Source organism: Platichthys flesus, chromosome 16 (genome assembly GCF_949316205.1).
Source record: "Platichthys flesus chromosome 16, fPlaFle2.1, whole genome shotgun sequence".
Lineage (NCBI taxonomy): Eukaryota > Metazoa > Chordata > Actinopteri > Pleuronectiformes > Pleuronectidae > Platichthys > Platichthys flesus.
The window spans coordinates 4,387,208-4,414,710 of NC_084960.1; the positions used below are offsets into that span (position 1 = coordinate 4,387,208).

Sequence of the window (27,503 nt, forward strand, 5' to 3'; positions counted from 1 at the left end):
TTAGCTTTTCTGAGATCAATCCTCACTGTATTTTAAGGTTTACCTAGAAATCCTTCTCTGTGTTGTGTGTGTGTTCTGTGTGTTGTGTGTCTGTTGTGTGTAGCTGGAGGCAGGAGGTGACTGAACAACGTAACAGTTTCATTCACAGCTTCTCAGTTTTGAGGACATTCCCAGCCTTTTTGAGAAGTGAAAGGTGAAGTGAGGTGTTTGGCAGGCAGCTGACTTTTCTGGAATACTCCACCGGGAGTTTTCTGGTATTTAAACAAACTTCTGTGGAAAACAATCGAATTAAATGTGAGTGACACCAACATGGAAACACACTAAAGGTCTCAGGACTAAATGATGTGTTGACCAAATGTCAAATTACACATTACACGTCTTCTGTGGTGGGAGATATTAGATTCAGCAGATTATCAGCCGGCTAGTTGGCTGTTTTTTTTTCCTGGAGATGTTTTTCCTTTGACCACACATTCTTGTAAACCGGGTTCTCGTTGAGTTGTTTTAGAAACACAACTTCCCTGAATCCCACCATTAGTCACCGCTTTGCTTTGTTTCTACAGCTTCCTTCATTTTCACACCCATTCGTTTTTTGGTGGAGTTTCTGAGAATGAACAAAATGATGATTACTGATTCACAGGAAACTTTACTCACTATGTAAAGATAGTTAGTATTGATAGTGATTGGGCTCATTGTAATAGTGAAACAGTGTTTCCTCTTCAGCAGAAAGCTGTAGCTGTAAGGGGCGGGGGGACTTCTTACAGCTGCTACACTCCGGCGCCAAATTCATTTTCTTAAAAGGTTCTCAAATCAGCAGTAATGGGAATATTTAGAGGGAGTAGTTTGATTTTAAGGGAATTCTTTTACTTTAGAATTAGATGAGATGATTGGATGAATGCTCCCGGCTGCAGTTCAGGTCCTAAATCCAGCCTCCACCATGTTCAACGATTTTCTTCATGTTTGAGGTGGAGGGAGGGAAATGTCAGCATGTGGCAACAAAATCCAGCACCTTTAAATATCAGTAAAATGTCTAATTTATTAAAACTTCAAAAACAAAAGAAGAAACACATCTTTGCCATTTCATAGTGAAGACAGTTGTGCTGGAACATTTCTTTGAAGCAGTTTCTAGATTCTCACCTCTGGTCGCCACATAAATATCCGGCACAAAACACTATTAACATAAGCATGTGGCTGTACATAGGTCAAAAGTAAGATGTTCACAATGTAAAACTTATGTTGTGTACATGATTTTAATTTTTCGGTTTCTAAATAACCTCCATCCGTGATTGTGACTTCAGCAGCACGCCTGCTTCAATCTTTACATCAGTCTGAACTTCAGTTTGATGCTGTGACTGCTGTGGTGTGGCGCACACGAAACACCATGTCAGTATTGTTGCAGTACCAGGAACTCATTCAGGTTTACGCACACGACACCCAGACTTCCCTGAAGTGAGGAACCGCGATAAAAGCAACACGTACAGACCACAAGGTGACTGAGGGCAGCTGCTGCTGATCAGCAGCAGCAGCCACAGAGACAGAACACACGTGTAGAAGGTGCAACAGCAACGTCATGATCCTCAGGCCTCCACAGCGTCTGACACACACACCCTCACACATTCTGAATTCAGGCCAGAAGCAAATACGTGCATCAATAACCCGTGTTTACACCTGAGTGTCGAGCTGCAGAGCAGGAAGTAGAACGCTGGTTGTGTGCTGCAGTTTGAAGGTGGTGAGGCTTCTCACTGTAGGTCACGACCTTCAGCTTTCTAACACATGAGACTGTGTTTTCGACTCAGCTTCTTGCAGCACCACAGATATGTGTGAACGTTGATTATGTAGAAATCCAACTATTTTACAAGCGACTTCTATTTAAGAGCAACATCAGTTCCTCTAAAAACGGGTGCAGTAGAAGACGAGGGGGTGGGTGACGGTTTTCTAATATTTCCTGTTGTGTTTCTTGCTCAAACTCTGAGGAGAACCTCCTCTGCTCTTACTACTGCTCTGCCGTTCTGAGAAGAAGTGGAAAAAAAAAAAAAAACTCTCCTGTCTGCAAACACAACAACAACACTCATGCAGTGCGCTCACCGTTTTTTAAGTAGAATAATTTATTGCAATTCTTTATTTATTCCTCTGTTTTAGTTCATTAACAATAATTACAGGTTTAAAAGCCAAAAGCATTTACAGAGCATACAAACAAATTGCATACACACACACACACACTACAATCAGAGGCTCGATTACAGATGCTTCTCATGGCACATTCCTCCGAACCATCGGCTCTACACACTGTGCCGAGCCAAGCCTCCTCAGCCGGTCGGCGCCGCCTCCTCACCACTGTCATTCTTCTGCTATTTACAAAAAAGACAAATGGAAATACGAGGAGACGGACTCAAAATAAAGAGAGAGTATTGCTCTGAGTTTCTCATTTATAAACCTGTTGATGACTGTACAAAGTTAAAAAACAAGAGTGATCGAGCGTTGAGACTTCAGCTGTGTGGCGATGGCACCGGAAAGAGGAGGGCGAGTTGGAGAGCGAGGGAGAAAAAGAGGAGGAGAAAAGCAGCGAGGGTATAAAGGATAGAAAAAGATGAGGAAACAATCAGAGTGCTTTTTTTTTTTTAAACAAATCAAGTCATGAATTAAAGTTTAAAGTTGATCTTATAACACTGATGATTGAAAGAAAAGCTGTTACATTCATGTCTCCCCAGCACTGGTCACTTGTCAGGACTTTGTTCATGAAAATAGGATCCAGGGGGGGTCAACCACATACTACTGCTCTTGTCTTATTAACATTTATCTATTTAAAGCCGTCCTCACATACATGCAGAGTAAAACTGATCTCAGGTCAGCGCCTGAGGGGGGGAAACCAGCAGGTACATTCAACACGTGCAGACCCAAAGACACGGTTGTTACTTCTAATAGTTTCCTCATGACACCACAGATCCGTATTATACTACATCACTATGTTGCTGAAAGAAATTTAAGAAAATAAAAGTTAGTATCTAGTTTTCTTAGGTCGTCAAACAGGACATCTGTTTTGCCACAGGCTGAATAAAATGAATGAATGAATCAATGCATGACTGAAACAAAACTCACTTACTACTGCTCCACATTATATATTATTCAGTACCACTTACTCAGCAGCCGAGGCTCCATTCACATCTCTCAGGCTGCTGACGGGTGAAAGCACTCTTTGCAAAACCACGTGGTGATTTGAAATGGAAGTTGGAATAAAAGCAAAAGGGAGATCGAAGTTAAATCAATTGTTGTTGCATATGTGAATTGCTGGAAACCGACTGTGTGCTGGTTAATCACCAGTAAAAAGCAGCGTTCACACACCTCATGTCACATTCCCACAGGAATTTATCCAAATATTTACCAGCAGTGCACAAGACGACCACTTTGAAAAAAAAAAAAACTTCGGTTAACATCGAATGAATGTAGACAGTCTCAGAGAAGTGCCGCCTGATTGGTCGAGATGATTTGATATTTATATATATATATATATATATATATATATATATATATATATATATATATATATATATATATATTCTATAATAAACACCAATCAGGAAGTGGCAAATGAATGGATCGTTACTTTACACATGGAAGAATGAGAATCAAACCGAAAGCAGATCACGCGCACTCCGACCCGCTGGCACTCCTGGGTGGCAGTAACTGCAAATGGGTGCGACATGCAAAGGTTGAAAGGCAAGTGCAGCTGACTCAGTGTGGACCGTGTGTACTGTGTGTGTGTGTGTGTGTGTGTGTGTGTGTATGTGTATTAGCATAGTAGTGACCATCACCACAAAACAATAGTTGTGAAAACTGTTGTGTGAATATTAAACACAAAATTAGGTTTATGTGTGTTTGTGTGTCTCTGAGCTGACAATCAATCAGAATGAGTAAAAAACTTTGCTGGTTGTGTGTATCGACACACGCGTGCTTAAAAACACTCGCACACGCACGACTGAACACACTCGAGTGCACAAAAAGCCGAATGTGCTTTGAGCCTTCCTTGAGTTCGACCAGGGTCTAGACTTGTCTTCTGTCTGTGCATTAAAGGAGTCGGTCTTCATGTGCAAACACAAAGGCTTCCAAAGCCTCCTGATTTATCCACATCACACAATTCCAACAAGTCGCAACATGAAAATATACTGTAGCCGCACCAGATAGTTTCACTATCACACTCTCCTGTCCTGTGTGTGTGTGTGTGTGTGAGATGAAGTTAAGTGTTGTTGTTTAATCCAGTTCAGGTGAGTCTGCATCTTCTGAGTTCTCCACAGAGTCGTCTCTTCTTAGTGGCTCTGCAGCAGAAAGCTCCGCCTCTAGAGGAGTGTCCTCACCTTCTGGTTCATCTCCTCCCTCTGGCTCCTCCTCAGTGGGTGTGGCCAACTCTGACGTGGCGGTGTCCTCTTTGACCTTCGCATCCATCGGCGATCCCTCCTCCACGTCTCTTTGCCCTCCTTTCCTGTCTCCTTCTGTCTCCTCCTCATTCTCCTCCTCCTCCTCCTCTGCGATGGAGGCATCTGGTCTCTGGAGGAAGTGCGTTGCGGGAACGTGGCTGGCGCATGGGTGCAGGTGCGGCGAGTCGGAAGGGGGCAGTAGCGTGAGTGACTCCACGCTGAGGGTGTCGGCGCTGTTGTCGGTGAGGAGGGAGATGTTGGGCTGGGAGGCCGGGGTGAGGCTCGGGGCTAGGGCGTGAGCAGGGACTGGGTTTGAAGGAGTAGAGGAGAGTAGAATTACTTCCCCGCCTCCACCTTCTCCTTCTCCACCTGAGGAGGAGGGTGGAGTGTGCTCCAAAAAAGTGCCGTCATCTAGTGTAGAGGAGAGGAGGCACAGATTTGTAAGAATTCAGACTTTTCTCTGTAGAGTGAGAACATGCCGACAATTTCACCTAACGATAATCAGGGAACTATCACGATTTACATGGGTAAGAAGTGAGGGACGTGTTTCCTACAGGCAAAGGCAGAATGACATTGTGTTCACCAAGTACCTCCTTATATTTACATTGTGTAAAGAACAAACAGTTTTCTTTCTGACAAGGTTGAGCTTCTTTCAAATGGGTCAACGAAGCAGAAAAGCTTCCAAGACGAAAAAGCAGAGGTAGAAGGTGAACACTTAGCACAAGAATGAGAAACAGCAGCAGTGGTGCTAACCAACTACCACAGTAACAATACTACGACTACTATCGAATAACTGGTTTGTAAGCATACTTACATTGTGAGAGTGTTAGGTTGCATATGAAAGATATAACAAAAGTGTTTCACAATAGCATTCTTACATGTGTGACTAGTTACACGTAGTCACACATGTAGGTGTGTGACTACGTGTAACTTGTGCAGTTTAAGTCATTTTGAGGTTTAGAAGATATAAAGTGGAAAAAGTAAACAAAATAACTTATGTGACTAGACACAGCTCTTGGATCAGACCGAGTTTCTCAGCAGGGATTCGTGTCACGACCTCACGGAGCCATATCCAGTTTCCTCAGCTGCACTCAAAACTTACACAACCCTCCTGGCTCTGTGGAGTCCCACCTTAAACCATTCACATCACTTAAGGTGACTGTCTGCTCCACACTAAGCTTACTGTACAATCATCTAAGGATCTAAGGATCTAACTTCCCCTGCTCTATATGCAAATGAAGAGTACAGTAAAGAACCGCTCTATATGAAAAGAGCCCTGATTTGACCCTATTACCATTTGACTCAATGTTTGAGACGTGTGTAGTTGTACTATAGATAAAACCACAACTCTGCATCTGTAGAGCAGGCTTGTGTGTGTGTATATGTGTGTGTGTGAGTGTGTGCGTGTGTGCTACCTGTCGGGCTTTGAGCTGATACAGTACTTGCAGTCACAGAGTCACATCTCCCTGTGCTGCCACTCCCACTGGAGGGAGGCGAGGGGGAGGAGAGGGGCGAGGGACTGTGCTGCGACACACAGTGAGCCACCGCAAAACCTGGAGGTGGCACACGTGTACATAAACACACACACACACACACACACACACACGCACAAAAACACACATTAAAACTATGGTTTAGCTGGAAATTTATGGCGCTGTAATTTACCCAGAATATACAGAAAAGATAAATCTATTATAGAACCGTTTCTTATGGAAAATGTATTAACTTTTAATTCGGCTACAAATACATTTCTATTAACCTGGGCTAAAAAACTTTCTCATTAAAAAGATGTTTTCCCAGGGGTCTAACTTTACTGTCAGTCCTTCATGATATTCAGATTTGGGTGATATGTGTTCTATGATAAATCTTTTAGATGCTTCTGGATCTCTATGCATATCCTCTATGTTACCTGGAACTTTATCCACGGAGCCGAAGACTGATCTAGCTGCTGTGGGGTCGTTGGGGGCCCGTCTTGACTGCTCGTAGAATCGGAAAGGGAGGCCGCTGGGCGAAGCGTTGGATGTCTGACCAAAACCCAGAACCTCTGTGGCACCGGGCTGCACTGGCAGGTCCAACAGAGCTGCATACACAGGAAGCACAGGGATCAAAACAAAGCTTCTGCACTGTACTTAGTGTTTGGATATTAAACATGATATGGCGGAGAGTGGCTTCTGTCGTATTTCAGAGAAAGGAACTAAATTGAGATTTTTTTCCAGAGAGGGAGTGTAATGGGAAGTGAAATGCAGACTCATGGATTTGGCTCAACTGTCACAGGATTCCGTGTAACTAGGAAATGCTTTTTGAGTGCGTGTCTAAAACAGAGTTCATCATCTCAGTGTTTTTGTTTATTTGCATTGTTCACATCCTCATTAACTTCGCTGCATTGGCAAGGTTTCAAATGTCACAGTACTTGTTACTGATAAATTCTGAAGAATCAGACAGTTTAGAGGGGAAGTGCTTATGAGTCAATTCATCTGAAATTACATTATGAAATATTCCTCTGATAATAGATTGTATCTATGTACAAACAAGTACACCAGGCACTTTGGCAACACAACAGATTTGAGACTTTGAGGATTTGGGATTCGGTACAGTTTTAGGAGAATCGTGCCCATCTAATTCCACACATAGTCCCTACTCTCCCAGCAGCCCCCAAGGTCAGGTTCTAGATAAAGGGCAACCAGCAGTGCGTTGTAGTGTCTACGCTGAAGGACTTTCGTATCAAGTTCAGATGCCCCAGACAGACAGGCACCAACTCCAACCCTCCGACTTAAGGACACAGTGTGATTTAGGAATGATTAACTTAGGTGTATCTGTCCAATAGGATGCCAACACCTCCATGTAACATAGATAGTGAAAGCAAATCTAGCCATTCATGGATGTTTGGTTAGAATGGATGACGAAAGTAGAGGTAGATACACTGGGGAGGCTGGGGGAGACATCTTCAGACTTGGGGGGGTGACAAGTGCTCATATTGCTCTGTTGGCGTTTGTATATTCACCTTCTGGTCTCATTGATTCATCAAGTCCACATTAAACTCTTCTGCATAAGATGTCAGCTGCTGCCTAAGTTCCCCTTTCACCAGAAGAGCGACTGGGCAGGTGACCAGAATCCAACCATATAATGGGGTGAACTGACCAGGAGGCATCACCAGATGTTGCATACTGGTGTCACGAACAGAAACATGGCTGCCTAACACGACTGGTTTGTACTCCCGGCTTCCTATTTACCCACCGGCGATCCTTTGCATCTTCATGCGGCGGGCCTGGATGCGCCCCTTGGCCAGCCGCTGCTTGGCGATGATGCAGCGGATGTGGTCAGCGAAGATGAAGTTGGCCTGGAGGATGGGCAGGGGCTTGGCGTGGGGGTTGGAGATGGGCTTATGGATGATTATGTTCAACGCTCTGCTGTCGTCCTCAACACCAGACACCTGCATGTCCTGTGGAGAGAGGGGGGTGGGGATGATGAGGAAACAGGGTTAGTGAGTTTGAGAGGGAAAGAAGCAGAATTGGTGATGAAAGATACACAGTGAGTTAAGATGTGATTCATAAAACCGACTAAAGAAGGAAACATTAGATTTTTCACAACAGTTTGAAAAAATTTCACAATATCAGCTTCTAAAGAGCAAACAGTCATTTTTTGTTAGAATGCACTTGAACTTCTCTGGGGTCATGATGACATAACAGAATACACTGGAAATGGTCCATCATGACTAAATACACCTTGAAGAAGTACAACGTGCGATATGTGTGATACAGTTTATCCTGCTTTTTCTGGGAAGTGAAAAGAAAACAAGAAATCTGAATCTGGAGGATGAACTGAGGAAGAGGAGAAAAGGGGAGAAAGGACAAATTTGTGTCAATTTCAAAACAAAGGGATGCAAACAGCTTCTCTCTTACCTGCAGGAGGCCAGCGAACTTGACTACACCCCAGCCGAGGCGTTTGGTTTCTGGCTCGACCAAACTCATCTGGTACACGTCTACAGCGAGGAACCTCTGGGCCTGGCCGCCATCTTTACTGACCACCATACAGGCGATGAGGTCACTGTTGTCTGAAACAGGCGAAAGGCATAAAGGATTTTTTATTTTGTATTGCAATTATTTTCTGGATCAAACTTCTCCAGTGGGGAGAAGAACTGGATAAAATTCATGGATCGTGATGAAAACTAAATCAGGCACATTTAGGGGTCTAATACTTATGAGTATGTGATATGAGATGCAGCTTGATTGAATGCAAGGGGACAGTTGGGCCTTGGAGGAGGTATGAACTTAAGTGACATCCTAGTTAAGAGTCATTAATCATTAAGTAAAGGCCTTGAATGTTGTTGTTATTTAAGTTCTTACAACCCGACAGTCTATTTAAAGAACGACAGCCCTGTTTCAACCACAACCAGGCCAGTTGTGAGGCAAGCCGTTAGGTAACATTGCAGGGAACAGTCACGACTACTCGGCCCTCACTGTCACCTAATGTATGCACCAAAACTATCAAGTGTCCCAAAGCAGCCTGCTGCCCTGAAAAGACCTCACTAGTGGTAGACAATGGAGCGACTGTAACTGGTCACGAGTTCATTGGGTTTCTGAAAAGTCAAATTCGTCAAAAAAATAAAACAATCTGTCACCTTCACCTTTCCAGCAAAACAAACAGACCAGAGGAGCTGTTATCATATTTTACAGCTCAGGTACAATGAGTTTTATTGTGTTAAAATTAAATCATTACCAAACCAATAATCTCCACATGTGTTGAGAAAACAAAAAACAAAGCCTTGCTTCAGAGCACTTTCACAATTGAGGAAATCCTCCCACTGATGGGAACACAACCAAACCTTCCTATTGAAAGAATCACTGGCTTTACACAACGCCTGTGTGTGTGTGTGTTTGTGTGTCTTACTGAGGTCCAACACATCATCTGTTTTGATTAGGTCTTCAGGTCTGGTCAGAGGCAGCTGTGTCTCAGGTTCTCCCTGCAGCTGAAGAGACAGCGAGCGCAGCATGAAGAACACCCGGATCGCCTGTGCAGAGGACACACACAAACACACACACAGAGCAGTGTTAATTTTCGTTGACGAGACGAAAATGGTGGTGGTTGACTAAGTCACAATAATTTTTAAAACATCATCGTATCAGGCCTTCATGAAGTATCAGGAGCGGGCGAGTGACTGTGTCTGTGTGTGTCTGTGTGTGTGTGTGTGTGCGCCCCAGATAGCGCTCTGGTCCGTAGCTCCGCCCCCCGCCTCGCGCACTCGCTCAGAGAGACACAGTGAAAGCAGAGCACGTTCTCTATGAGCAGCCTCTCAGTGACCGACTGCTTCTTAACTATGAAAACAGTGAAAACCAGAGTTTCTCTGGTCTCAGCTGCTCAGAGATCAGCCCCTCAGCTTCTTCATCAGAGCAGAAGCTGCAGTTGGTTTGTACCGTTGTTCAGTTTCTGTGTCCGGCTCCAGCCTGACCTGCTCTCCCTTTTTGTTTTCACATTTAAAATGAAATATATATTTTTAAGCTATTAGGCTCCAGCTATATGTTTTTATAGAAAAGGAGTTTAATGTGGCTATTAAATGTGACTAAAACTAGACTAAAATGTAATTTGTTTTCGTCGACTAAAACTAGACTAAAGCCAAGAAGGATTAAAATGACTAAAAGGTGACTAAAACTAAGACTAAATCAAAAATAGCTGCCAAAATTAACACTGACACAGAGAGAGCGAAATGTAATGCTAAATCAAATGTTCTGCCTGAAACTGACAAACCATTGAATAGGACAAAAATAGAAGTGCTCAAAATAAAAAGTTGTGTGCGAAAACAAGAGGTGAGAATATAGTAGAAATTAGATTTGATCTTTCATGAGAGCTTTCATGTGTTTTGAGTGTGTAATGCAAGAGTGTAATTATAGTGTGACTGTGTAATTAAATGGGTATATCAACATTTTAAGTATTAACGATTTCCTCAAAAGCCTCAAGAAGATTGGTTGGGGACATGAACTGAGTATGTGTGTGAGAGTGGACGCACCCTGCGCGTCTTCTCCACGTCTCCACACGGAAGTCTCTTTACAAAGTCGATGCCAGTCAAAGGTGTGCCCGTGGGTGGCAGCAGCACCGAGGCATCCATCATTAGATACTCCACGTTGAGAGGTTTACTCTGCAACAAACACACAACGCATGCATGAGCACAGACACACTAGCAGGAACAACGTCATGTACTTGGTTGTGTTTTGTATTTAGAAAGTGGACAGACAAGAGTTAAACACATGAAATCAGGATAAACTCACCGTCATGCTTCTGTATTCATCCTCAAACATGTCCAGAAAGATCTCCTCTCCCTGGGATGACGGTTTAGAAGGAAAAAAGAAGCATTAAGTCCCACCTCATCAGAGTGTGCGTTTGTATAATCAATGTATATCGACCTTTTGACCACTTTTCATGTGGTTTCAGACTTTTGAACCCCGCCATATGTTTGAATGCAGATGTTCTTGCACATGTCCCTACTCCATTATACTGAAATACAGCTACAGAAACAATAATGCCACATCACAGTATTTTACAAACACTTATTTTCAGAGAATAACCTTTTGTGTGCTTTGCTATTGTTTACATAACAAGTTACTGTGTGTTGTTATGATTTTTTAAACGCCCCTTCTCCCTCAGTCAAGTTTTCCCCCGTCGTAAGCTATAATGACACACTAATGGGTCCCTGTGTGTTTTGTGTGTTAACACAGTGTACGGACGTAGACACACACACACTCACAACACTTTGAGATAGGTTTCGTTTTTTGTCAGGACAACATTCAAGACCTTCTCCTTCTTTGTGCTCATTGTCTCTTTGCAGGACTGACGCAGGTTCCCAGAGTTACCACATTCCCCTCAGCTGCACGCACTATGCTAGAGATTTGCTGAGCAAGGACAGTTTCTTCACGATAGCGAATTGACTGCGGTACAAATGCTGAAAGAGTACGTCAGCTGCAACTTAGTTTATTTGATCGTTAAGAGTCATCCAAAAATAACTCCTATAACTGATTCCAAAACTGATAACACACTCAAATAGAAAAAGAAAGCAAGAGCTCAACCCGGATCTGTAATTAGGTTGAATTACTTTCAGTTTTACCATTTCAGCTTCAGGGAAATGCCTTGAATTATCATCAGTGGCGCAAATGACCATATAATCTCATCACCAGTGGATCTGGATATCACCAGCAACTCATACCAACTTTTTCTGTGGCAAAGACACCTGAGAAGATCTCGTCATTATACATGTTTCCATTTACACTCACCTTGTAAAACCTCCGCAGTAAATGCAGACTTTCTTCTCTGGCACCCTTCAGGTGCAAACATGGTGAAGAAAGAAAAGGAAAATTCACTGAACCAACATTCATGTGACACACAGAGAAATAAACACATCTTTCTCATTATTTAATATATATATTCAAATAATGAGTAGGTAAAGAAACACATCTAAATAGTTTCTTATTAAGCTTGAATCATCATGATTTATTAATATTGTATTCTGTTTGACCATATTCTTTAACCAACAGTCCACTGACTAAAGAGTTTTCACTTACAGTTAATAAGCAAGTTATTATGATAGATTGAGAGTCTTAATGTAGCTGCCTTATAAATAATCACAAAGTAATTAGGGTCTTATTCTTATAATAGCAATAAATTAAGTCTCTCTTACTCAGCTTCCTCATTCTCATAAAGTGAGGTCTTGCTCATTACTAATTCACAAGCAGTTTGGCACTAACTCACCCACACAGCTTCCTCATTCTCATAAAGTGAGGTCTTGCTCATTACTAATTCACAAGCAGTTTGGCACTAACTCACCCACACAGGTTCCTTATTCTAAAGCTGCCTGCTCTTCACACCTCAAACCACAGCAATTAACAGACCCTGTTTTTTCTAATGATGGGTTATTTCTTGAAAAATGGATTGTTTCTGGAACTACTGAGTGTGTGTGTGTGATATGCTAACATCATGTATGAGTCAAGCACCTGTGTGTGTGTGTGTCTGTGTCTTACCTCCAAGCAGGCCAGATGGACGTCTTTGATTATACAGAGGTTTCCAGACAGCACTGACTGCTTCAACAAAAGGCAGCTCAGCTCCAGTGTAGCTAGACGCACTTTACCGTCTATGTACATGTCAAGAGATATACATGAGTAAGTGGGGATGATAACTTACAATGGTTCCTTATGGCCCTTTGTTTTTGATTGTGCGTTACCTGGTTGTGCTGCCTGGCTCATGACTCTGATCAGTCTCTCTGCCAGCACCAGGCTGTAGCAGCTCTTCTCCTGGTCAGGAACTGGCAGCTGCAGCCGCTCCAGAAGATCACGGTTTATACCTACAGGCCAGATGTGAAAGACTTTACATACGTGAACACTGATGATGTAGGTTTGAATGTCTTATCTTTAACCTGTCTACCTCAAAGTGATCGAAAGTGCTCATTTCAGTTTCTATGAACTCCCAAGAGCCTCCTAGCGAGCTGGCTAACTTAACAAATCAATGTTTCATGTTGCAGTTCCTTAGGAAGTTGTAGTTTCCAGATATAATATTACTGCCATCTTTCACAAATTATATTTACATCCAAACACAATGTAGGAAACACAATAAGATTACCCCTCTATCTTATGCAGCCCTTGTGGTCCAGCAGCATGGCTGCCAGAGAGAAAGTAACTGGTTTATAACCATGTCTTACTGGGATTACACAAAAACTGCCAAAACTATTGTATTAAAACTTGGTGGAAGCATGTGGTGTGGGCCCGAGGAAGAACCCATTACATTTTTATGTAGATCAGGGACATTTATTATTACTTTCTTTAACCTTTCAAAATAAAATTTCATTTTTTGAAATGTTCACAGAAGATAATTCCTGGATCTGGTAGATTTCAACGGGACTGCTGGGCCTTGGTGAAGGTGTGTGCCCTACTGAATCCGATCCAGTTTTATATATAGCTCGCAGGTCAGGTGACTGCATTCACCAGGTATCTAGAACAAGCTATTACCTTTGCTGTGTGACACAGCATAAAGCAGGCAGAGGACAAACAGGGCGTGGTAGTCATCGTTGGCACAATCGAGGGCACTGTACACCATGTCCAAAAACGGTCTGTACAGAGGGAAAGGTTATGCAATTTCATTTCATCAGTCTTTGCATTTCTTTGTCAACCTGTGTTCGGATATGTGAGAACATGTACCTGCTTCTCTGTGCACATGTGCGAGTGGCTGCAGCCGTCTTCTCCTCATCAGTGATGTTCTGCTCAGTCTGCTCAGACACCTTACACTTCTCCATCACCACCATCTCTATCTCTGTACACACACACACACACTCTTTTTGTAGTCACTAGAATAAGTGTCAATACATTTGAATTGTGTTTTTTTTTTTATAATACACGCTTTTCACATTCACATCAAACACTTTCAACAAAAACACATACCACTGCCAATAAATAAAAAATAATATTTTCACCAGTGATAATGAATGAACGTCTGAAGTGCTTCCTTCTTGACCTTCACGGGTTTAAAAGGTAATGAAATAAGAAAGAAAGATCACAGAGTCAGTGTCTGCTTACAGGTGATCAAAGTAACAGAAACTTTATTTTCTAATGCATGAAATTTAGTATTTGGCCGCAATAAAATGTAGAGGAACCATAAGTGCAGTTTCAACCAGCGGCATTAAAACGTATGTCCTTCAAAAAAATGCTTTAAATTATTTATCACTTCTCAATCAATCCGTTAGAATTGACTGGCCACATGTTTCCAGCCCCGAATGGCCCTGGACTCATTTTGAAACTGTGGTCCTCAGCAGCCAATGATGTAATCTGTGCGTTTGAGCCTTCAGACGATCGTGCAGATTGTGTCACACTCGGTTAATATTCTCTGAAAAGAGTCTTTTCATTCAAAGTAAAGAAGGAATCATTTCAGACGAGTTAAATGGCCAGAGATTTACTTGATACACACAAACACACACACACACACACACACAGGACGAGAGTGAGAGACAGGAGGAGAGGTGAGGAGCACAGGATGGATGGTGTGTCACCGTGGAAGAGGTCAGTCGGCTGCCCCAGGGATTGTGTTGGACATGTGATCCGTGGTAGCCATGGTCACCATGAGGGAAAATAAAAGTGAAAAGGGTGATCTCATCTCAAAACTAGATAAAGAGGAAATTCAAATTAAAGTTTATTTTTGTTTATGCCGTTTCTCAGTTGGATTGTTTTTTAAAACACACTTTTGATGAAATGATTCTGTCTTTTTAATGGTTAGTCTCACTCTTTTCTGTTTGGAGACGAGGGCAGCTGCTGTGGTGGCTGCTGGGTAACCAGGATGCATCATGGGAGACTGTGTCTGATTGATGGTAGTACAGAAACACTCACAAACACAGTCCTGTACTACTGTGTCCAAGGAGACACACACTCACCTTCCGCTGTCTCCCCACTTGCTCTGCTTCCCTTAGAACTCCCACCTCCTCCTCCTCCTCCCTCTGTACCTTTTCCCTTCTCCCGGCCTCCATCCCTCTCTCCTCTGCCATTGTCATCCCAGGTCTCCTCTCCTCCAAGTCCTCCGCTTCCTCCCCCTCCGCCGGCTCTTTCCTCATCCTCTTCCTCGCCCAGGTTCTTGTAGTTCGGTCTCTTTTGGGTTCTCTTGTGTCCACGGTTGCGGGACAGCTCCAGGGAGCGCTCCAGAGACTCGGAGGGCTTGGTGAACCGACGCAGGCCTCCCGCACTGGCCTGGGAGGTTGGAGATGGACAGAAAGGGAATCAGAGGCGAGAGACGTGAAAACCTTACGTATCTGGAAATTAGTTATTTTAGCATCTTATCGCAAAATCATCAAAGTGTTTCGTTATCGTGTTCTTTCTAAGATAAGCTTGGCTAGAAGAAAGCAGTGGCAGCTCTGTTTGCCGCAAGATTTTTATCTAAGGGGACATTACACAGGTAACACAGCACGGTGGAGCTTCATAGTTTAAAATAAATGAGAAAAAGAGAAAATACCAGTTTCCAGAAAGCAATATCACTACAACCTTTTACTGGTAGATGTCCATGCAGAAAACAGACACACATGAGCACACACAAGATCCACTCTCCTGTTAATCAACACACACACACAGTGTCGATCAGTGGCTTTGAGGTCTTATCTGTGAGGCCATACTGGAAATAGACACATTTCTCGCATTCAGAACCCAGAGTTGAAGAACATATGCAGATGCACAGGAAACAGCTGGTAAAGGATCAGACGCTGAGCAAATGCTTTAGCCCTGACTTACAGTAAAACTGACTAATGAATAGTAATGGTGATAATTTGAACTGTGACTGACATTTCTAATAATAAAATTACATCACTTCTTCAGGATAAACTAATTAAATGACAAAACATGCCCCTGTCAAAGTCAGGTTGTAAAAGGATTTACAATTAGCGAAATGACAAAGATAACAAAACAAAAAACTAGTTAATTAAAGCTATTCTCTCAAAATACACACACGGTTTTTGTACACCACCACAAAAGATCTTTCATAGAGCCATTAGTGATTCTCGTCGAACTGAATAATCAGTGATTTTACTGAAACTGCTCCTGTGGTTGTAATTCATATAAAAGTATGGAACCTTGTTACAAAAGGACAAAGAGGAAGAGGTTCAAGTAATGCATCTCAAACTGAAACTAGGTGGCCTGATTTCAATTGATTGTTACGCTGAGGCAAAACCACACATATGCATGAGAACACGAAGCTACATAGATAAACACATATACACCTGACGTACAGAGTCAGAAGCTACAGGCACATCCTGGCTATTCAAATTATTGTCAGGAAAAGCCTCAGTTGAATATTCTGAGCATCTCCAATTACTGGAAGAGAGTGGGGATTGTTGTGTGTTATGTTTAAGTCATTATTTTCTGGCTAAAGAATGTATTGCTTGACGATTGGGAAAACTAAAGTTTAAGTTTCTACTTTTACCATCATTCCCTTTTCTTCCTCTTTGACTTGTGAGGAACAAACACACAAAAAAAACCTATTTCTCAGCTATACCGTCATCACTCTTTTTTGGAAAAATAAACTGAAGCCTAACAAATGTCAAAGCCTCAGCTTCCCAATTTCCCAAAATAATGTTGTATTTTTTAACCTTCCTTCCTTCCTTTCTGTGTCATAGCTCCGTGACACAGGGTAAGTCATCGCAAAGACTGCACTACATCTGCTGCTGAAAACACTGTGTTTACGCTGTCAGGCATAAACCACAGACTAGTATCAGTGTCTTTGTTGCACCTGTTAGCTGACTATGTTCTGGTAAACCGCTCACACGCCGAGCCGATGCTGAGAAATTAATGGAGGTCAGGGAGCATGTGAGACAAACCTACATATGCGTGCACATGGAGGTGCACACGCGGGCACACATGTACGCAACCACACACGATATCTGATGTACAAATTGAACACAACTTAAACAACTACATGTGATTTAGTAGAAAGAACAGATGCTGCGGATGCAAAAAAAAAGAAAAAGAAAAACATAGGTACAAAAGACGAGGGAGCGAGAAAGAGCGAGAGCAAGAGAGAGAAAGAGAGCGAGAGAGAGAACACACTTCTTCCAGGAAAGAGATCCGGGTTAGGTGAGCAAGCTCAGTGTTCCATCATGTGACCTAATTTCCTGCCACATCACAGACAAACAGGAAGTGCCATTTGACCACCTGTGTCGAAAAAGCACCCATACCTCATCCATTTCATCTAACATGAATCAAACAATAATAGAAGAGCAGCTTTATCTGATTTGGCAGCCACCTGCCAGTATGCACGCAGAGAATCAAACAAATATTTCTGTGCAACCTTTGAAAAATGAAAACATTTAGCAGAAATGCAAATGAACATGGTGCCTGCAGAATGAGAAATCTATGCACATGCAAGCAATACACATGAACACAGAGACTGAAGTAAATATCCCCGTCTAAACTAGTAACAACATTTCAAGGGAACTCTGATTATGAAGTAGCAAAAAAAGTAAAACTGTGTGAAAGTCTAATTCAAAACCGTCCGACCATATCGGTGACTTCTTTATGAACTTCTCTTGTAATATTTTGAAAAAAGGTACTTCACTTGAAAAATCTAATCTTACAGAGTCAATGTGGCCCCATCCCCAAAGGAAAATCTCAGCTGAATGAGTATTCACACAAACTAGTTTTGTCTCGCTGCCTCCTGATTGTAGGCTAACATCACACTTCCACTCATATTCACTGAAAAGTAGGCTAGTTCTTACAACAGCGTTAGGTGACACACACACACACACACACACACACACACACACACACACACACACACACACACACACACACACACACACACACACACACACACACACACACACACACACACACACACACACACACACACACACACACACACACACACACACACACACACACACACACAATTACCACAGGGTTTCTCAGAAACGCTCACTACCTCAGCACACCCACCTGGCTTTACAAACAGTCACAAAATAATCAGAAGTGGGGGGGAGGGCAATAAGGGAAGAGAAACTGAATCATGGGAGAGATAAAATTAGAGAGTGAGAGGTGAGGGGACTCAGATGGGGGAGATTTGGGGCGAGACGAGGGAGATCAAAAGAGGACATTGAAGTGCAATGACGAGCACAATCAGAGAAGTCATGAGACATTGTTTGAAAAAAGGAAAGACAATGAAGGTAATTTGCACAATGCCTCCTTGATGTGGGTGAATAATGAAGAAAAGCATGACCCTGTGATCTCGTAACCACCCACGTGCACATCTGAAGATCCATTGTGTGTGTGCTTGTGTAAATACCAGTGCATGTATGTACCCATGTGGTTGCCTGCGTGGTGTGTTTGTGTACTGTATCATAACGTTTGTGTGTGTGTGTGTGTATTACCGTGCTCTTATGTGTGCTGTGTATGTCTGTCTGTGGGGTGAAGACAGACAGGTCCCCGTTGAGGATAACATCGGCCAGGGAGTCGACCAGTGGCCGATAGTGGATGATCAGAAACACCTGGAAAGACACAGTCTCATTCATTTCAGAGACGTTACTTAAAAATAATTAAAGAAGAAGACATTTCCTGAGTGATGTGTGTTCTTACTTGGGACAGAAGGTACAAGGACACCTGAGGGTTGATCTTTCGCTCCTCGGACTAAAAAACAGAAAATAAAAGGTCAGCTGAGAGTGGAGAGATACAGCACAGAGCTGGAAAAAACGAATTGTTTGATAATAATTGAATAGTTGAATAAACCAGACCTATGTTTTGGTATCTTACGCAAATAGGTGCTTAGTGCTTACACCTTTTTTAATGCTGTTTCTCATGTCTCATTCTGTGCAGTTCATACACATTAAATGAAGACGGACGACATGATAACAGCGCTTTTGTAATATTTTGTATATTTATTTATTATTTCAGTATTTTCCATATTAGTTCATCTAAACACACATCTACAATTTAAATTCTTCATTTACTTATTATTGTCTGTCTTATTTCAGCAGGGCAATTACTTCCGTTTAGCATAAAATAGCAATTGTGATTCGACAGACGAATTCAGTGTTACTATGTTTTAGAATCCGAAGCTTTGACACTTCAGTAGCTTTCTGCCTGTAACCTCTTAACATCACTGCCAGCTACACATAGGGGTACCGTACCGTCTCAGGGATGACCAATGAGTACACATAGAGGGGCAGGAACAGACGGTTGAGGAGGTGGTCCGTCAGCACGTCATTTAGGAATTCACAGTTGATGATGAGGATGTCGTTGAGGTAGTGGAGGTGGTCCAGGTGCTCCGCTACCAGGTCACTTAACTTTCCCCGGTTCTTATGTCTGAGACACGAAAAAAGAAGAGAAACAGAAAGGTTGTTTGGATATTATCATGGAAATAGCGTCGGTCAGGTTTTAAACATGTGACGGTGCAGCTGTGACACAAATGTCACGATGTACAGAAAACTGAAACAATGCTGATAAAACTATAGATCATGCAATTAAACAGTACTGCAATTTCGCTTAATGAGCACCAGGATAATGTTTTGAAACCCTGACTTCTAGAGGCCACAGAGAGAATTACACTGAGAAAGAGACAGCACTCACTCTTCATCTGTCTGCACACACTTGTCCAATTCGAGGACATGGCTGCCGATAAACCACACCAGGTTGCTGAAATATGGGACCGCCGTCTTATCTCGGATGTAGTGCAGCATGTGCTGGTTGTCCACTGAGCAGAAGGGGGTCAGGAAGACAAGTTGAGACACATGGTGTGTCTCAATCACATACAATTTGAAATCCCAGAAAAGTACCCAAATGTGACCGGTGAATACAAAACAAACCAAAAAACAGAGTAAAAACTAAAAATAAACCCACCACATGAAGTCAAATTAATTCCAAGAATTGATTCAGCCATTTGGATTTTGTAAATTAAAGAGAAATCCAGTGGAGAAGAGGAAAACCAGTCTGGTTTTAAATTGAGGCGACAGCGTGACCAGCACGAGTTGGGTCTCACGTGTTGTAAACAAATAAAAACTGTCTTTCCAACCTTTTCTTTCTGCTGTGTTAACAAGAGCCTTCTTTAGACCAGGCGAAAGATCTGAGCCAGATTAGATCCAACATAAATTATAGTTAGAATTTCACTGGTAATCTAACTCACAAGATTTATAATAGTACAATGTTACATTCAATTCTGCTGGAAGGTCTACTACATAAAAGCCCTAATATGAAGTTTGGCAGCATGTTAGATCTGTTTCCAGTAGGTAATGCTTTGATTACTGTTTGTGTCTTTGTCTATGTGTTAGGAGGATTACAACAAAACTATTAAAGTGAAAGGAAGGGTTAAATAAATAAAAATCTGGTTGTAATTTCACAATGCCAATCCACAGTGGTCAAACTTAGTAACAAATGAGTAAATCAAATTCACGAATTACATAATAGCAGAAAACAAATGTACAAATCAGAGTTCCCATTGCAGCATTGTGTGTAAGTGGATGAACTGTGGATTAATGCAGAGGAAGATTCTGGATCAAAAACCTCCAAAACTGTCAAACCCGCCGTGAGCAACATGTGGCCCTGAGCTGAAATTAAGCCTGAGGAACGATTGACCCGAGAAAAACCAAATCAAAAAAGGCATGCAGGTGTTTTTCGTAATGTATGCATGTAGGTAGGTGAACGGAATGATATTCATACCAGTACATTTATAACAAATACACCATCAGGTATAAATAGGGCTGGGTATCGCTAAACACAAATGTATACCTAATAACAACTCACAATAAAAACACAAATTTCATAATAACTGTTTTACCAATAACAATTGGTAGACGTCTAAAGAAAATAACAACAAAACATGTTTCTACAATACCCAGCCCTGAGATAAAAGTCTAAATGAATGGAACCAACTTACATGAAACTGGAGTTAGGCAGATGGGGCGTGTAGAGGGAGAGGGGGGGAGAGGAGGAGAGAGACAAGGAGAGGAAGAGTGGTTGTTGAAGAGGAGGAGGGAGAGGGGAGGGGAAACAGACACAGGGTTAATGTGAGTAAGGGGGTGGCTGTGGGGGGATCGGGGAGGTGGCAAGGACCCTGCAGTTATATTCACAAATAAAACTAAAAACAATGACAGACCTTGAAAAGGAACATTTATGTCACCGCGAGGCGCAGGTGTGATTTAATAGCATCCAATAGCATTGAACGATAAGCAGTTGAACATACACCAATGTGATTAGAATGTCCTAAAATGACAGAAAGCATCTTTGAGTAAAAATGGCTTGATGTGAACTCCACAAACATGCAAGAGGCGGGTTTATGACCAGTACTGCAGCCACCAGGGGGCGATCAAGACACTTAAGCTTCACTTTTGGGAAACCCTCGTGTTGTCAATCTTTATATATAGAGCTAGAGTGTGACATCTAAATAATAGTTCATTTAAAAAAGCTGAATTAAATTAATGTCATTATATTAAAAAAAACTTCAAATTGTGTTATTTTTGTTTAAAAGTGCTACACAGACTATTTGCACTATATAAAATACATTACTGTATTAGAGCAGAGATCCTGGCCCAGTTACAGTTATCTCAGTTAATGCTTCATTCTTAAACATATTCCTGACAATAACATTACAGCCCAGAAGGTCAATACATGTATTTTCACAATGGTTACTCATACTACAAGGGTTAAAGAGTCAAGACTTCAGGGGCGGTGTCGGAAAGTCAGGTTTCTCAAGTGTTACATGCAGAACAAGACCAACTACATATACAGAGACAGACAGGAAGCTGAAGTTATGCTGTAGTGGCTCTATAAAGAGGCGAGGCGACGTTACGTCATGTATAGTGAAGAGAAGTGTGATGTAAAAGAAAATCCGCCCAAAGCACCAACGGCCTGGAGGTGCCAAGAGAGGCGGCAGCAGCAGGGAGAAGCCGAGGCTGACGCAGCACAGTGCACGAGAGTGAGCTCATTTACAAACACTGAGTATGTGAACGAGATCAATGAAGCAGAGCGGCTGCACCTTGTGGTGACACAAAAGCAACAAAAGACCGACAAATTCATAAGCTGCTGATTAATACGCTGCTGGACCGTCTCCAACACATCTATTTACTTATATTTGTTATCTTATTTGAAAATACTGTATATTATAACTGTGAAAGATTAGAAAATTACAAGACAATAAATGCAATGCAGCGGATTTGTGACAAAAATGAACTGAATGTTTGTTATTCTAGGCATATTTGATTTTTTTAAACTTAAAAAATATATTATATGATATCTTAAAAATAATGATTGGCACTAGGGGAGCCACTGTTTTTTGATAGATTGATGATTTATCACTCACAGTAGAACGCAACAAAAGATACTGGGCCCCAAATTTCTGCAAAATGTGTGTTTGTGTTACCTGTTAGTCATGTTCATGCACCAGAAGCAGCAGCAGCAACAAGAAGAAGGAGGAGAGAGAAGGCGGAAGGCAGTCCCAGCATCCCATGAGTGTGTGTGAGTGAGTGCGTTTTGTATGTGTGCATAGCTAGCATGAGCACATGCGTGTTCCTGGCACTCACCTTTGTAGACGTTGAGTGTGATGGTGCGGACTGCGATGCGGACCATGCTTTCAGGGTGGTTGAAAAACTTAATGGCCTCGGTGTACAGGGCAAAGTCATTAGTGTGCTGTGTGTGGGAGACAGAGAGGGGAGGGGGCGCCGGTGAGCAAGGCATGGCATTGCACCGCCGGGCTTTGGCCACAAATGACCACAGAGAGAGAGAAAAAGCAGCTTCTATAAAAAAAAGAAATGATAAACACTGGGCCGGAGGCTTTGGTAGAGAAATACAGGCTGGGCAAATACACAAAAATCTAATTTAGTGTTTCATCTAATGTAAAATAATACCTGTAGTTATCTTGTAGACCAACTCAAACCCTAAAGAATTCATGATGAATATCTTTAAACTCAGCCAAATGGATGTATTGACTTGTCCATCCAATATGTAAAAGAAAAAAACATTCATATAAAGTAAAAGACATTGGGATTTTGATTTACATCTCGTCATACGTTTAATTTCATGACCACGCAAAAGCTCTGTATCTTCCAGTCTCTCTCTGTGCCAGTGGCTGATCCTCTACTCGAGCATTCCTCATTCGCTGAGGCCTCCAACCAATCACAGTTGAGGCTTGGTGAGCAAAGAGTCACGGTGAGGTCACAGCAAATGAAGAAATCTGACCCTGAAGCTGAACCAAAACCCAGAGTTTGTAGATCTGACAGCAACAGAAGAGATCAACAGCTATCTAACGGCGCCCCCTGGAGGGCAACACGCTATACATTGCCAAACTTTGAAATTACCAAATCATAAATGAATTATAGACATTATACATGTCTGCTTTTAAAAGAATGATCATACGCTCAGTCTAAGATAAAAAAATTAGGAAGGGATCTTCTTAAAACATTAAGTAGATAATCAAAATAAACTAAACCTGTTATAAGGTTTTCGTTGCGTTCTACATAAACGCTCATGTCTACACGCTGGGTCTGGCTTTGGTTTCAGGGGTAAAGCTTCCATCAACAGTACACCAATAACTTTCCCCAGCACACACAGGCCAACTGAAGGACTACAGATACTGCTGTTACAAAGAAGGGCAACAACATCATCAGAGATTAATCAGATATACAGTAGTCTTTAATATTACCATCCATTACCACACAAACACACACTTTATTTAAATTTAAATATTAAATTAAAGTGATATCAGCACTCAAGAGTCTTTGTACCAGCCAGTGCAGAGAAAGATGTCTGTTGCTAAATCAACCCATCTAGAGACAGGAAGCTGACGTTTTCAACATAGTGTGTAGAATCGCAGATTGCAGTTGCCTGATAAGTACAAATAAAGGTTGACTTGAACAAAATGCAAGTGACAACAAAGCCTCTGGAGATTTCTGCTAATTGAACAGCGCTAGATTTTTTAAGATTATGTGTTTATTAAAGTTGTTAACTCCCTTCACTCTCAGCCTCTCCTCCTTTGTCCCTTTCGTCTTCTTTAACTGTCTTCGAGAGTTCACGAGACGGGCTGAGGTCACAAAGTGATAGATTCTCACTCTTGCTTCAATACTTCTCTTACCCCATTCTTCTGTGGCCTTACCTCATTGTAGAAGAAGTGCACGGTGTGGCTGTTGAGTTTGAGCGACAGGGTCTTGAGGAAGGAGATGTAATAGGCCATGATCTCCTCGTCTGAGAAGTCAAACTTGTGGACAATGATGGAGTTCACGTGGTTGTTCGACAAGAGGTAATCTAAGGGTGGAGAGAAGAGTAGATTAATGATACACCTAATTAAACTGGTTCATATGGAATACGTTTTAGCAGAGGAAGCTAGTGATGGCAAGATGAAGCTTCATGAAGCTTTGAAGCTTTCCATCCAATTGGTTCGCTCATGGGCCGAAGCTTCATGATGCTTCATTTGCTCTACTGCGCCGTCAAGTGGACATTAAATGTAAATGTAATTATAATGAAACCATGGCTTTGGTATGTGAAGCTTTGAATGGAAAAAAATATTTCATGATATTTGTGATGCCAATACACGTAACACTTACAAAATGGATGATAGATCATTTATTTTGATTAAAAAACAACAGTTCTCAACAGTGCTGGGTTTCAGGCGGTTTCCTTTTCTTAGAAATAATTTCGCCTGCTTTGGAAACGATCCTTTCACAGGGCACAAATGAAGCTGGGGTACAAGAAAAGATACTTCAAGTTTATACAAGTTAAGAAATAAATTATTTTCCCCCCCCGAATATTCTATAATTTATTGCAAGCAAATGCACAATAAAGTCCCAGGACAAGTAGTGTGAGGGGGAATCCAATGCGTTTCAGGGCCCCTTATATTTTGAATTGCACACCAAACCCGCGAACCATTTCCTGAATCAGTCACGTGGTTCGGCCGGTTCGCAATGCTTCGGACGTCAACACATACGTCATCAACATACGCCTCGATACGCGCTTCACAAAATTCATCCTGGATTACTCGACACACGCTTCGACGCCTCGACACGGGAGGACACATCACTAGAGGAAGCCATCTTTTAGGAGGAAACACTGAGGGTCAGAGTCAGAATCTCTGAACGTCTTTTAGTCCATCCACTAGCCATTCCAGCACTAATGCAATTTTAATAACACCATAAACCACAAATAGAAAAAATATTCCATTATAATACATTTTTGGAACATCTTAAATTTGAATTATATTTAATTAAAGTCCTCCCAACTTTGCCGCAGCCTAAAACAACCTCACATATCCAGACAAAGCCTAGCTCTCAAAACGTTTTTCTGTCGGGTCTAGTTTACTGAAAAGCAATACATCCTGCATGTGTTTATTTTTCAGTCAATCAGTGAAAGTACTTACATAAAGATGTCTCATGGCTAATGTTCTCAAACAGAATGTTGAGGGTCTGGAGGAGCTGGACGCAGACGTAGCGTCCAGACTTCTGACGCAGGATGTTGAGGAAGAAGGCAAACATGTTCTTCTCCAGAAAGAAGCTGAAAACAGACAGGAGAACAAAAACAAACAGGATTCATCATGAATTCATCTTGAAAGAGATGAATTCTGAGATATTTTTTTATAATGAAGTGTGTTGCTCGTTTACAGCATTATTGTGGAGACTTGGTAAAGATAGATAAATACTTATTGCAGCCATATGGTCAGCCTACCAGTACAGACTGTTTGCTGGTCTTCATTAATGCACTTCTTTAACTACATTTCCTGTCTGTCTCCACTATAGCTATCAAATAAAGCATACAAATGCTAAGAAAAAAAAAAAAATATATATATATATATATATATATATACTCTTCATAGGACTACATCTCCGAGTCACTGACTCTAGCGACTGTAAACTATAAATGTAGTGAGGCCAGAGCTTTGTACAATAGAATTAAATAGTTTTCTTTTCACTCAAGGATGATAATCATATTGACCTAAACAAGACTGCATCTCACTTTAACTCTCTCATTCATATTAGAGGTTTAAAAGTTTCAGCACCAATACAAAAAAATTCATAAACAGCTACTAGCTTAGAAATATGTGAGTGACTTTTCATTTCAACTCTGTCAACGTCCTCTGTGGCTTCTCTGCTCTCCAAAGCCATTTCCTGTTTCAAATGATAAAGCATGAGGTTTCACCAGTTTGAATCCCCCATTACTAAAATGCTTCAGTGGGTTGAAGAGAAATCACGAGTGTTAAGAGGAATGATGACAATAATTAGTCACATTTACGGGACTGATATCTTTGAGTGAGTTCAATTTGGTGCAGTTGGATTGAATTAGGAGAAATGTTGGGCCGTGATGGGGGATTGCACTCTACTGACATTCTTATTTAATTATATTAAAGGTCGCTAAAGTACTGCAGTTGTTTCTTTGTTCTTTGAGTCAGCGTGTCGAGAAGTGAAATAGGGATGTCACACACACACAGCTGGTTTTGAAAGAATTCGCAGGATTGGGACACCTCACCGACCACATGCACATCACACCTATAATTGATTGGACATTGAAGGGAACTTACTCGAACACAGAGCTGTCATTCTGGTCACCCCAGATGAGAATCTCTGTGATGGAGCGGATGGTCTCCACTAGGAGGTTTCGATTGCTGTCGGTCACTGTTGTGTTCTTGGTCAGGACGTGGTACATATACCTGATGGAGACAAATGGAGATATGGTGAATGCACGGCTGCTTAACTAAACATGTTTCTCTCGACAGTGATCGAGAGACACCTGTGGAAGCTGAAGATCGGAGGAACCTGATGGAACATAACTTGTCCCTCTCTCCGTCCCCTTCCTCCCTCTCTCCCACCCACTTCTCCTCCCCATTTTCCCCTGCTCACCCACACCGGCACACATTGACTCTGGTTCTCCTTCTATGTAAAGTACCTTGATATAACATGTGTTATGACGAATCCTGCTGAATCACTGGTCTACATGAAATTCATCTGTCAAGAAAATGTCATGGATCCACAAATGACGCCTCAACTGCTCATCTCCAAATAGTGTAATAACACACACATCACACAAACACACACGCAGAGAGATAGAGTTACACCTGTTGGGACACACTGCAGCTCAGCTCCACAGTGGGGATGCTAACGTGCACAAGCTAGCTCACTCATCCCACCGTTAGCAGGGTGAATGGAGGCACGAGCCCCCCCACCCCTCGCTGCAGTGAACCAGCAACACGTTAATAACCTGCTACTGGTGGAGTCGCTCGCACCTGGGTCCGTGCTAACGCCTGGCAGCTTATCACCCAGGCTAACGTTAGCTCGTCTCATGCTAGCCACTCACTTCAGATGGTCCAGGGAGTGGATGTTTTTCGCCCTCCCCTGTCCTCCAACCCAGCTCCGAGAGCGGCCGAACATGGCTGTGCTTGTTTTGTCCCCCGGGGGTTTGACGCTGCTGCTAGACGGGTAATTTCTCTCGGTTTTCAGGCTCCGCGAGTGTCCATTACACCCACTTTCTCCTGGTGGTAGCCACTTAGCAAACAGAAGGTGAGAGGCGGTGGAGGAGGCAGCGCTCGCGGGGGCATTTCCTCTCAGCCTCGGTTGGTGGAGCGCCTTCCCCGGGAGTTGTAGTCCTTTCCCCCCGCGGGAGACCGTTGAAAACACAGAAGAGCGAGCCG

General features: G+C 42.2%; 1 protein-coding gene across 3 annotated transcripts; it reads right to left on the minus strand.

Annotated features, from left to right (window-relative positions):
• Positions 1-1,013: 1,013 nt before the first annotated feature.
• On the minus strand, positions 1,014-27,377 carry clec16a (C-type lectin domain containing 16A). 3 transcript variants are annotated; one of them, XM_062408889.1, is made up of 23 exons: positions 27,170-27,377; positions 26,397-26,525; positions 25,242-25,375; positions 23,985-24,133; positions 22,417-22,522; positions 19,472-19,595; positions 19,033-19,207; positions 18,482-18,532; positions 18,277-18,393; positions 14,872-15,112; positions 13,580-13,691; positions 13,391-13,491; positions 12,610-12,729; positions 12,410-12,519; positions 11,666-11,710; positions 10,667-10,717; positions 10,408-10,536; positions 9,294-9,414; positions 8,306-8,457; positions 7,641-7,845; positions 6,316-6,486; positions 5,822-5,959; positions 1,014-4,817 (listed from the first exon to the last, which is right to left on the minus strand). In XM_062408889.1, the coding sequence occupies exons 1-23, from the start codon at positions 27,241-27,243 to the stop codon at positions 4,243-4,245; spliced, it is 3,330 nt and encodes a 1,109-aa protein (XP_062264873.1). In that variant the 5' UTR covers positions 27,244-27,377; the 3' UTR covers positions 1,014-4,242. The 3 variants fall into 3 exon arrangements, with proteins under 3 accessions (XP_062264873.1, XP_062264872.1, XP_062264874.1); XM_062408888.1 differs by having other exon boundaries at positions 14,803-15,112; XM_062408890.1 differs by lacking the exons at positions 22,417-22,522; positions 23,985-24,133; positions 25,242-25,375; positions 26,397-26,525; positions 27,170-27,377 and adding an exon at positions 19,914-22,000 and having other exon boundaries at positions 14,803-15,112.
• Positions 27,378-27,503: the final 126 nt, after the last annotated feature.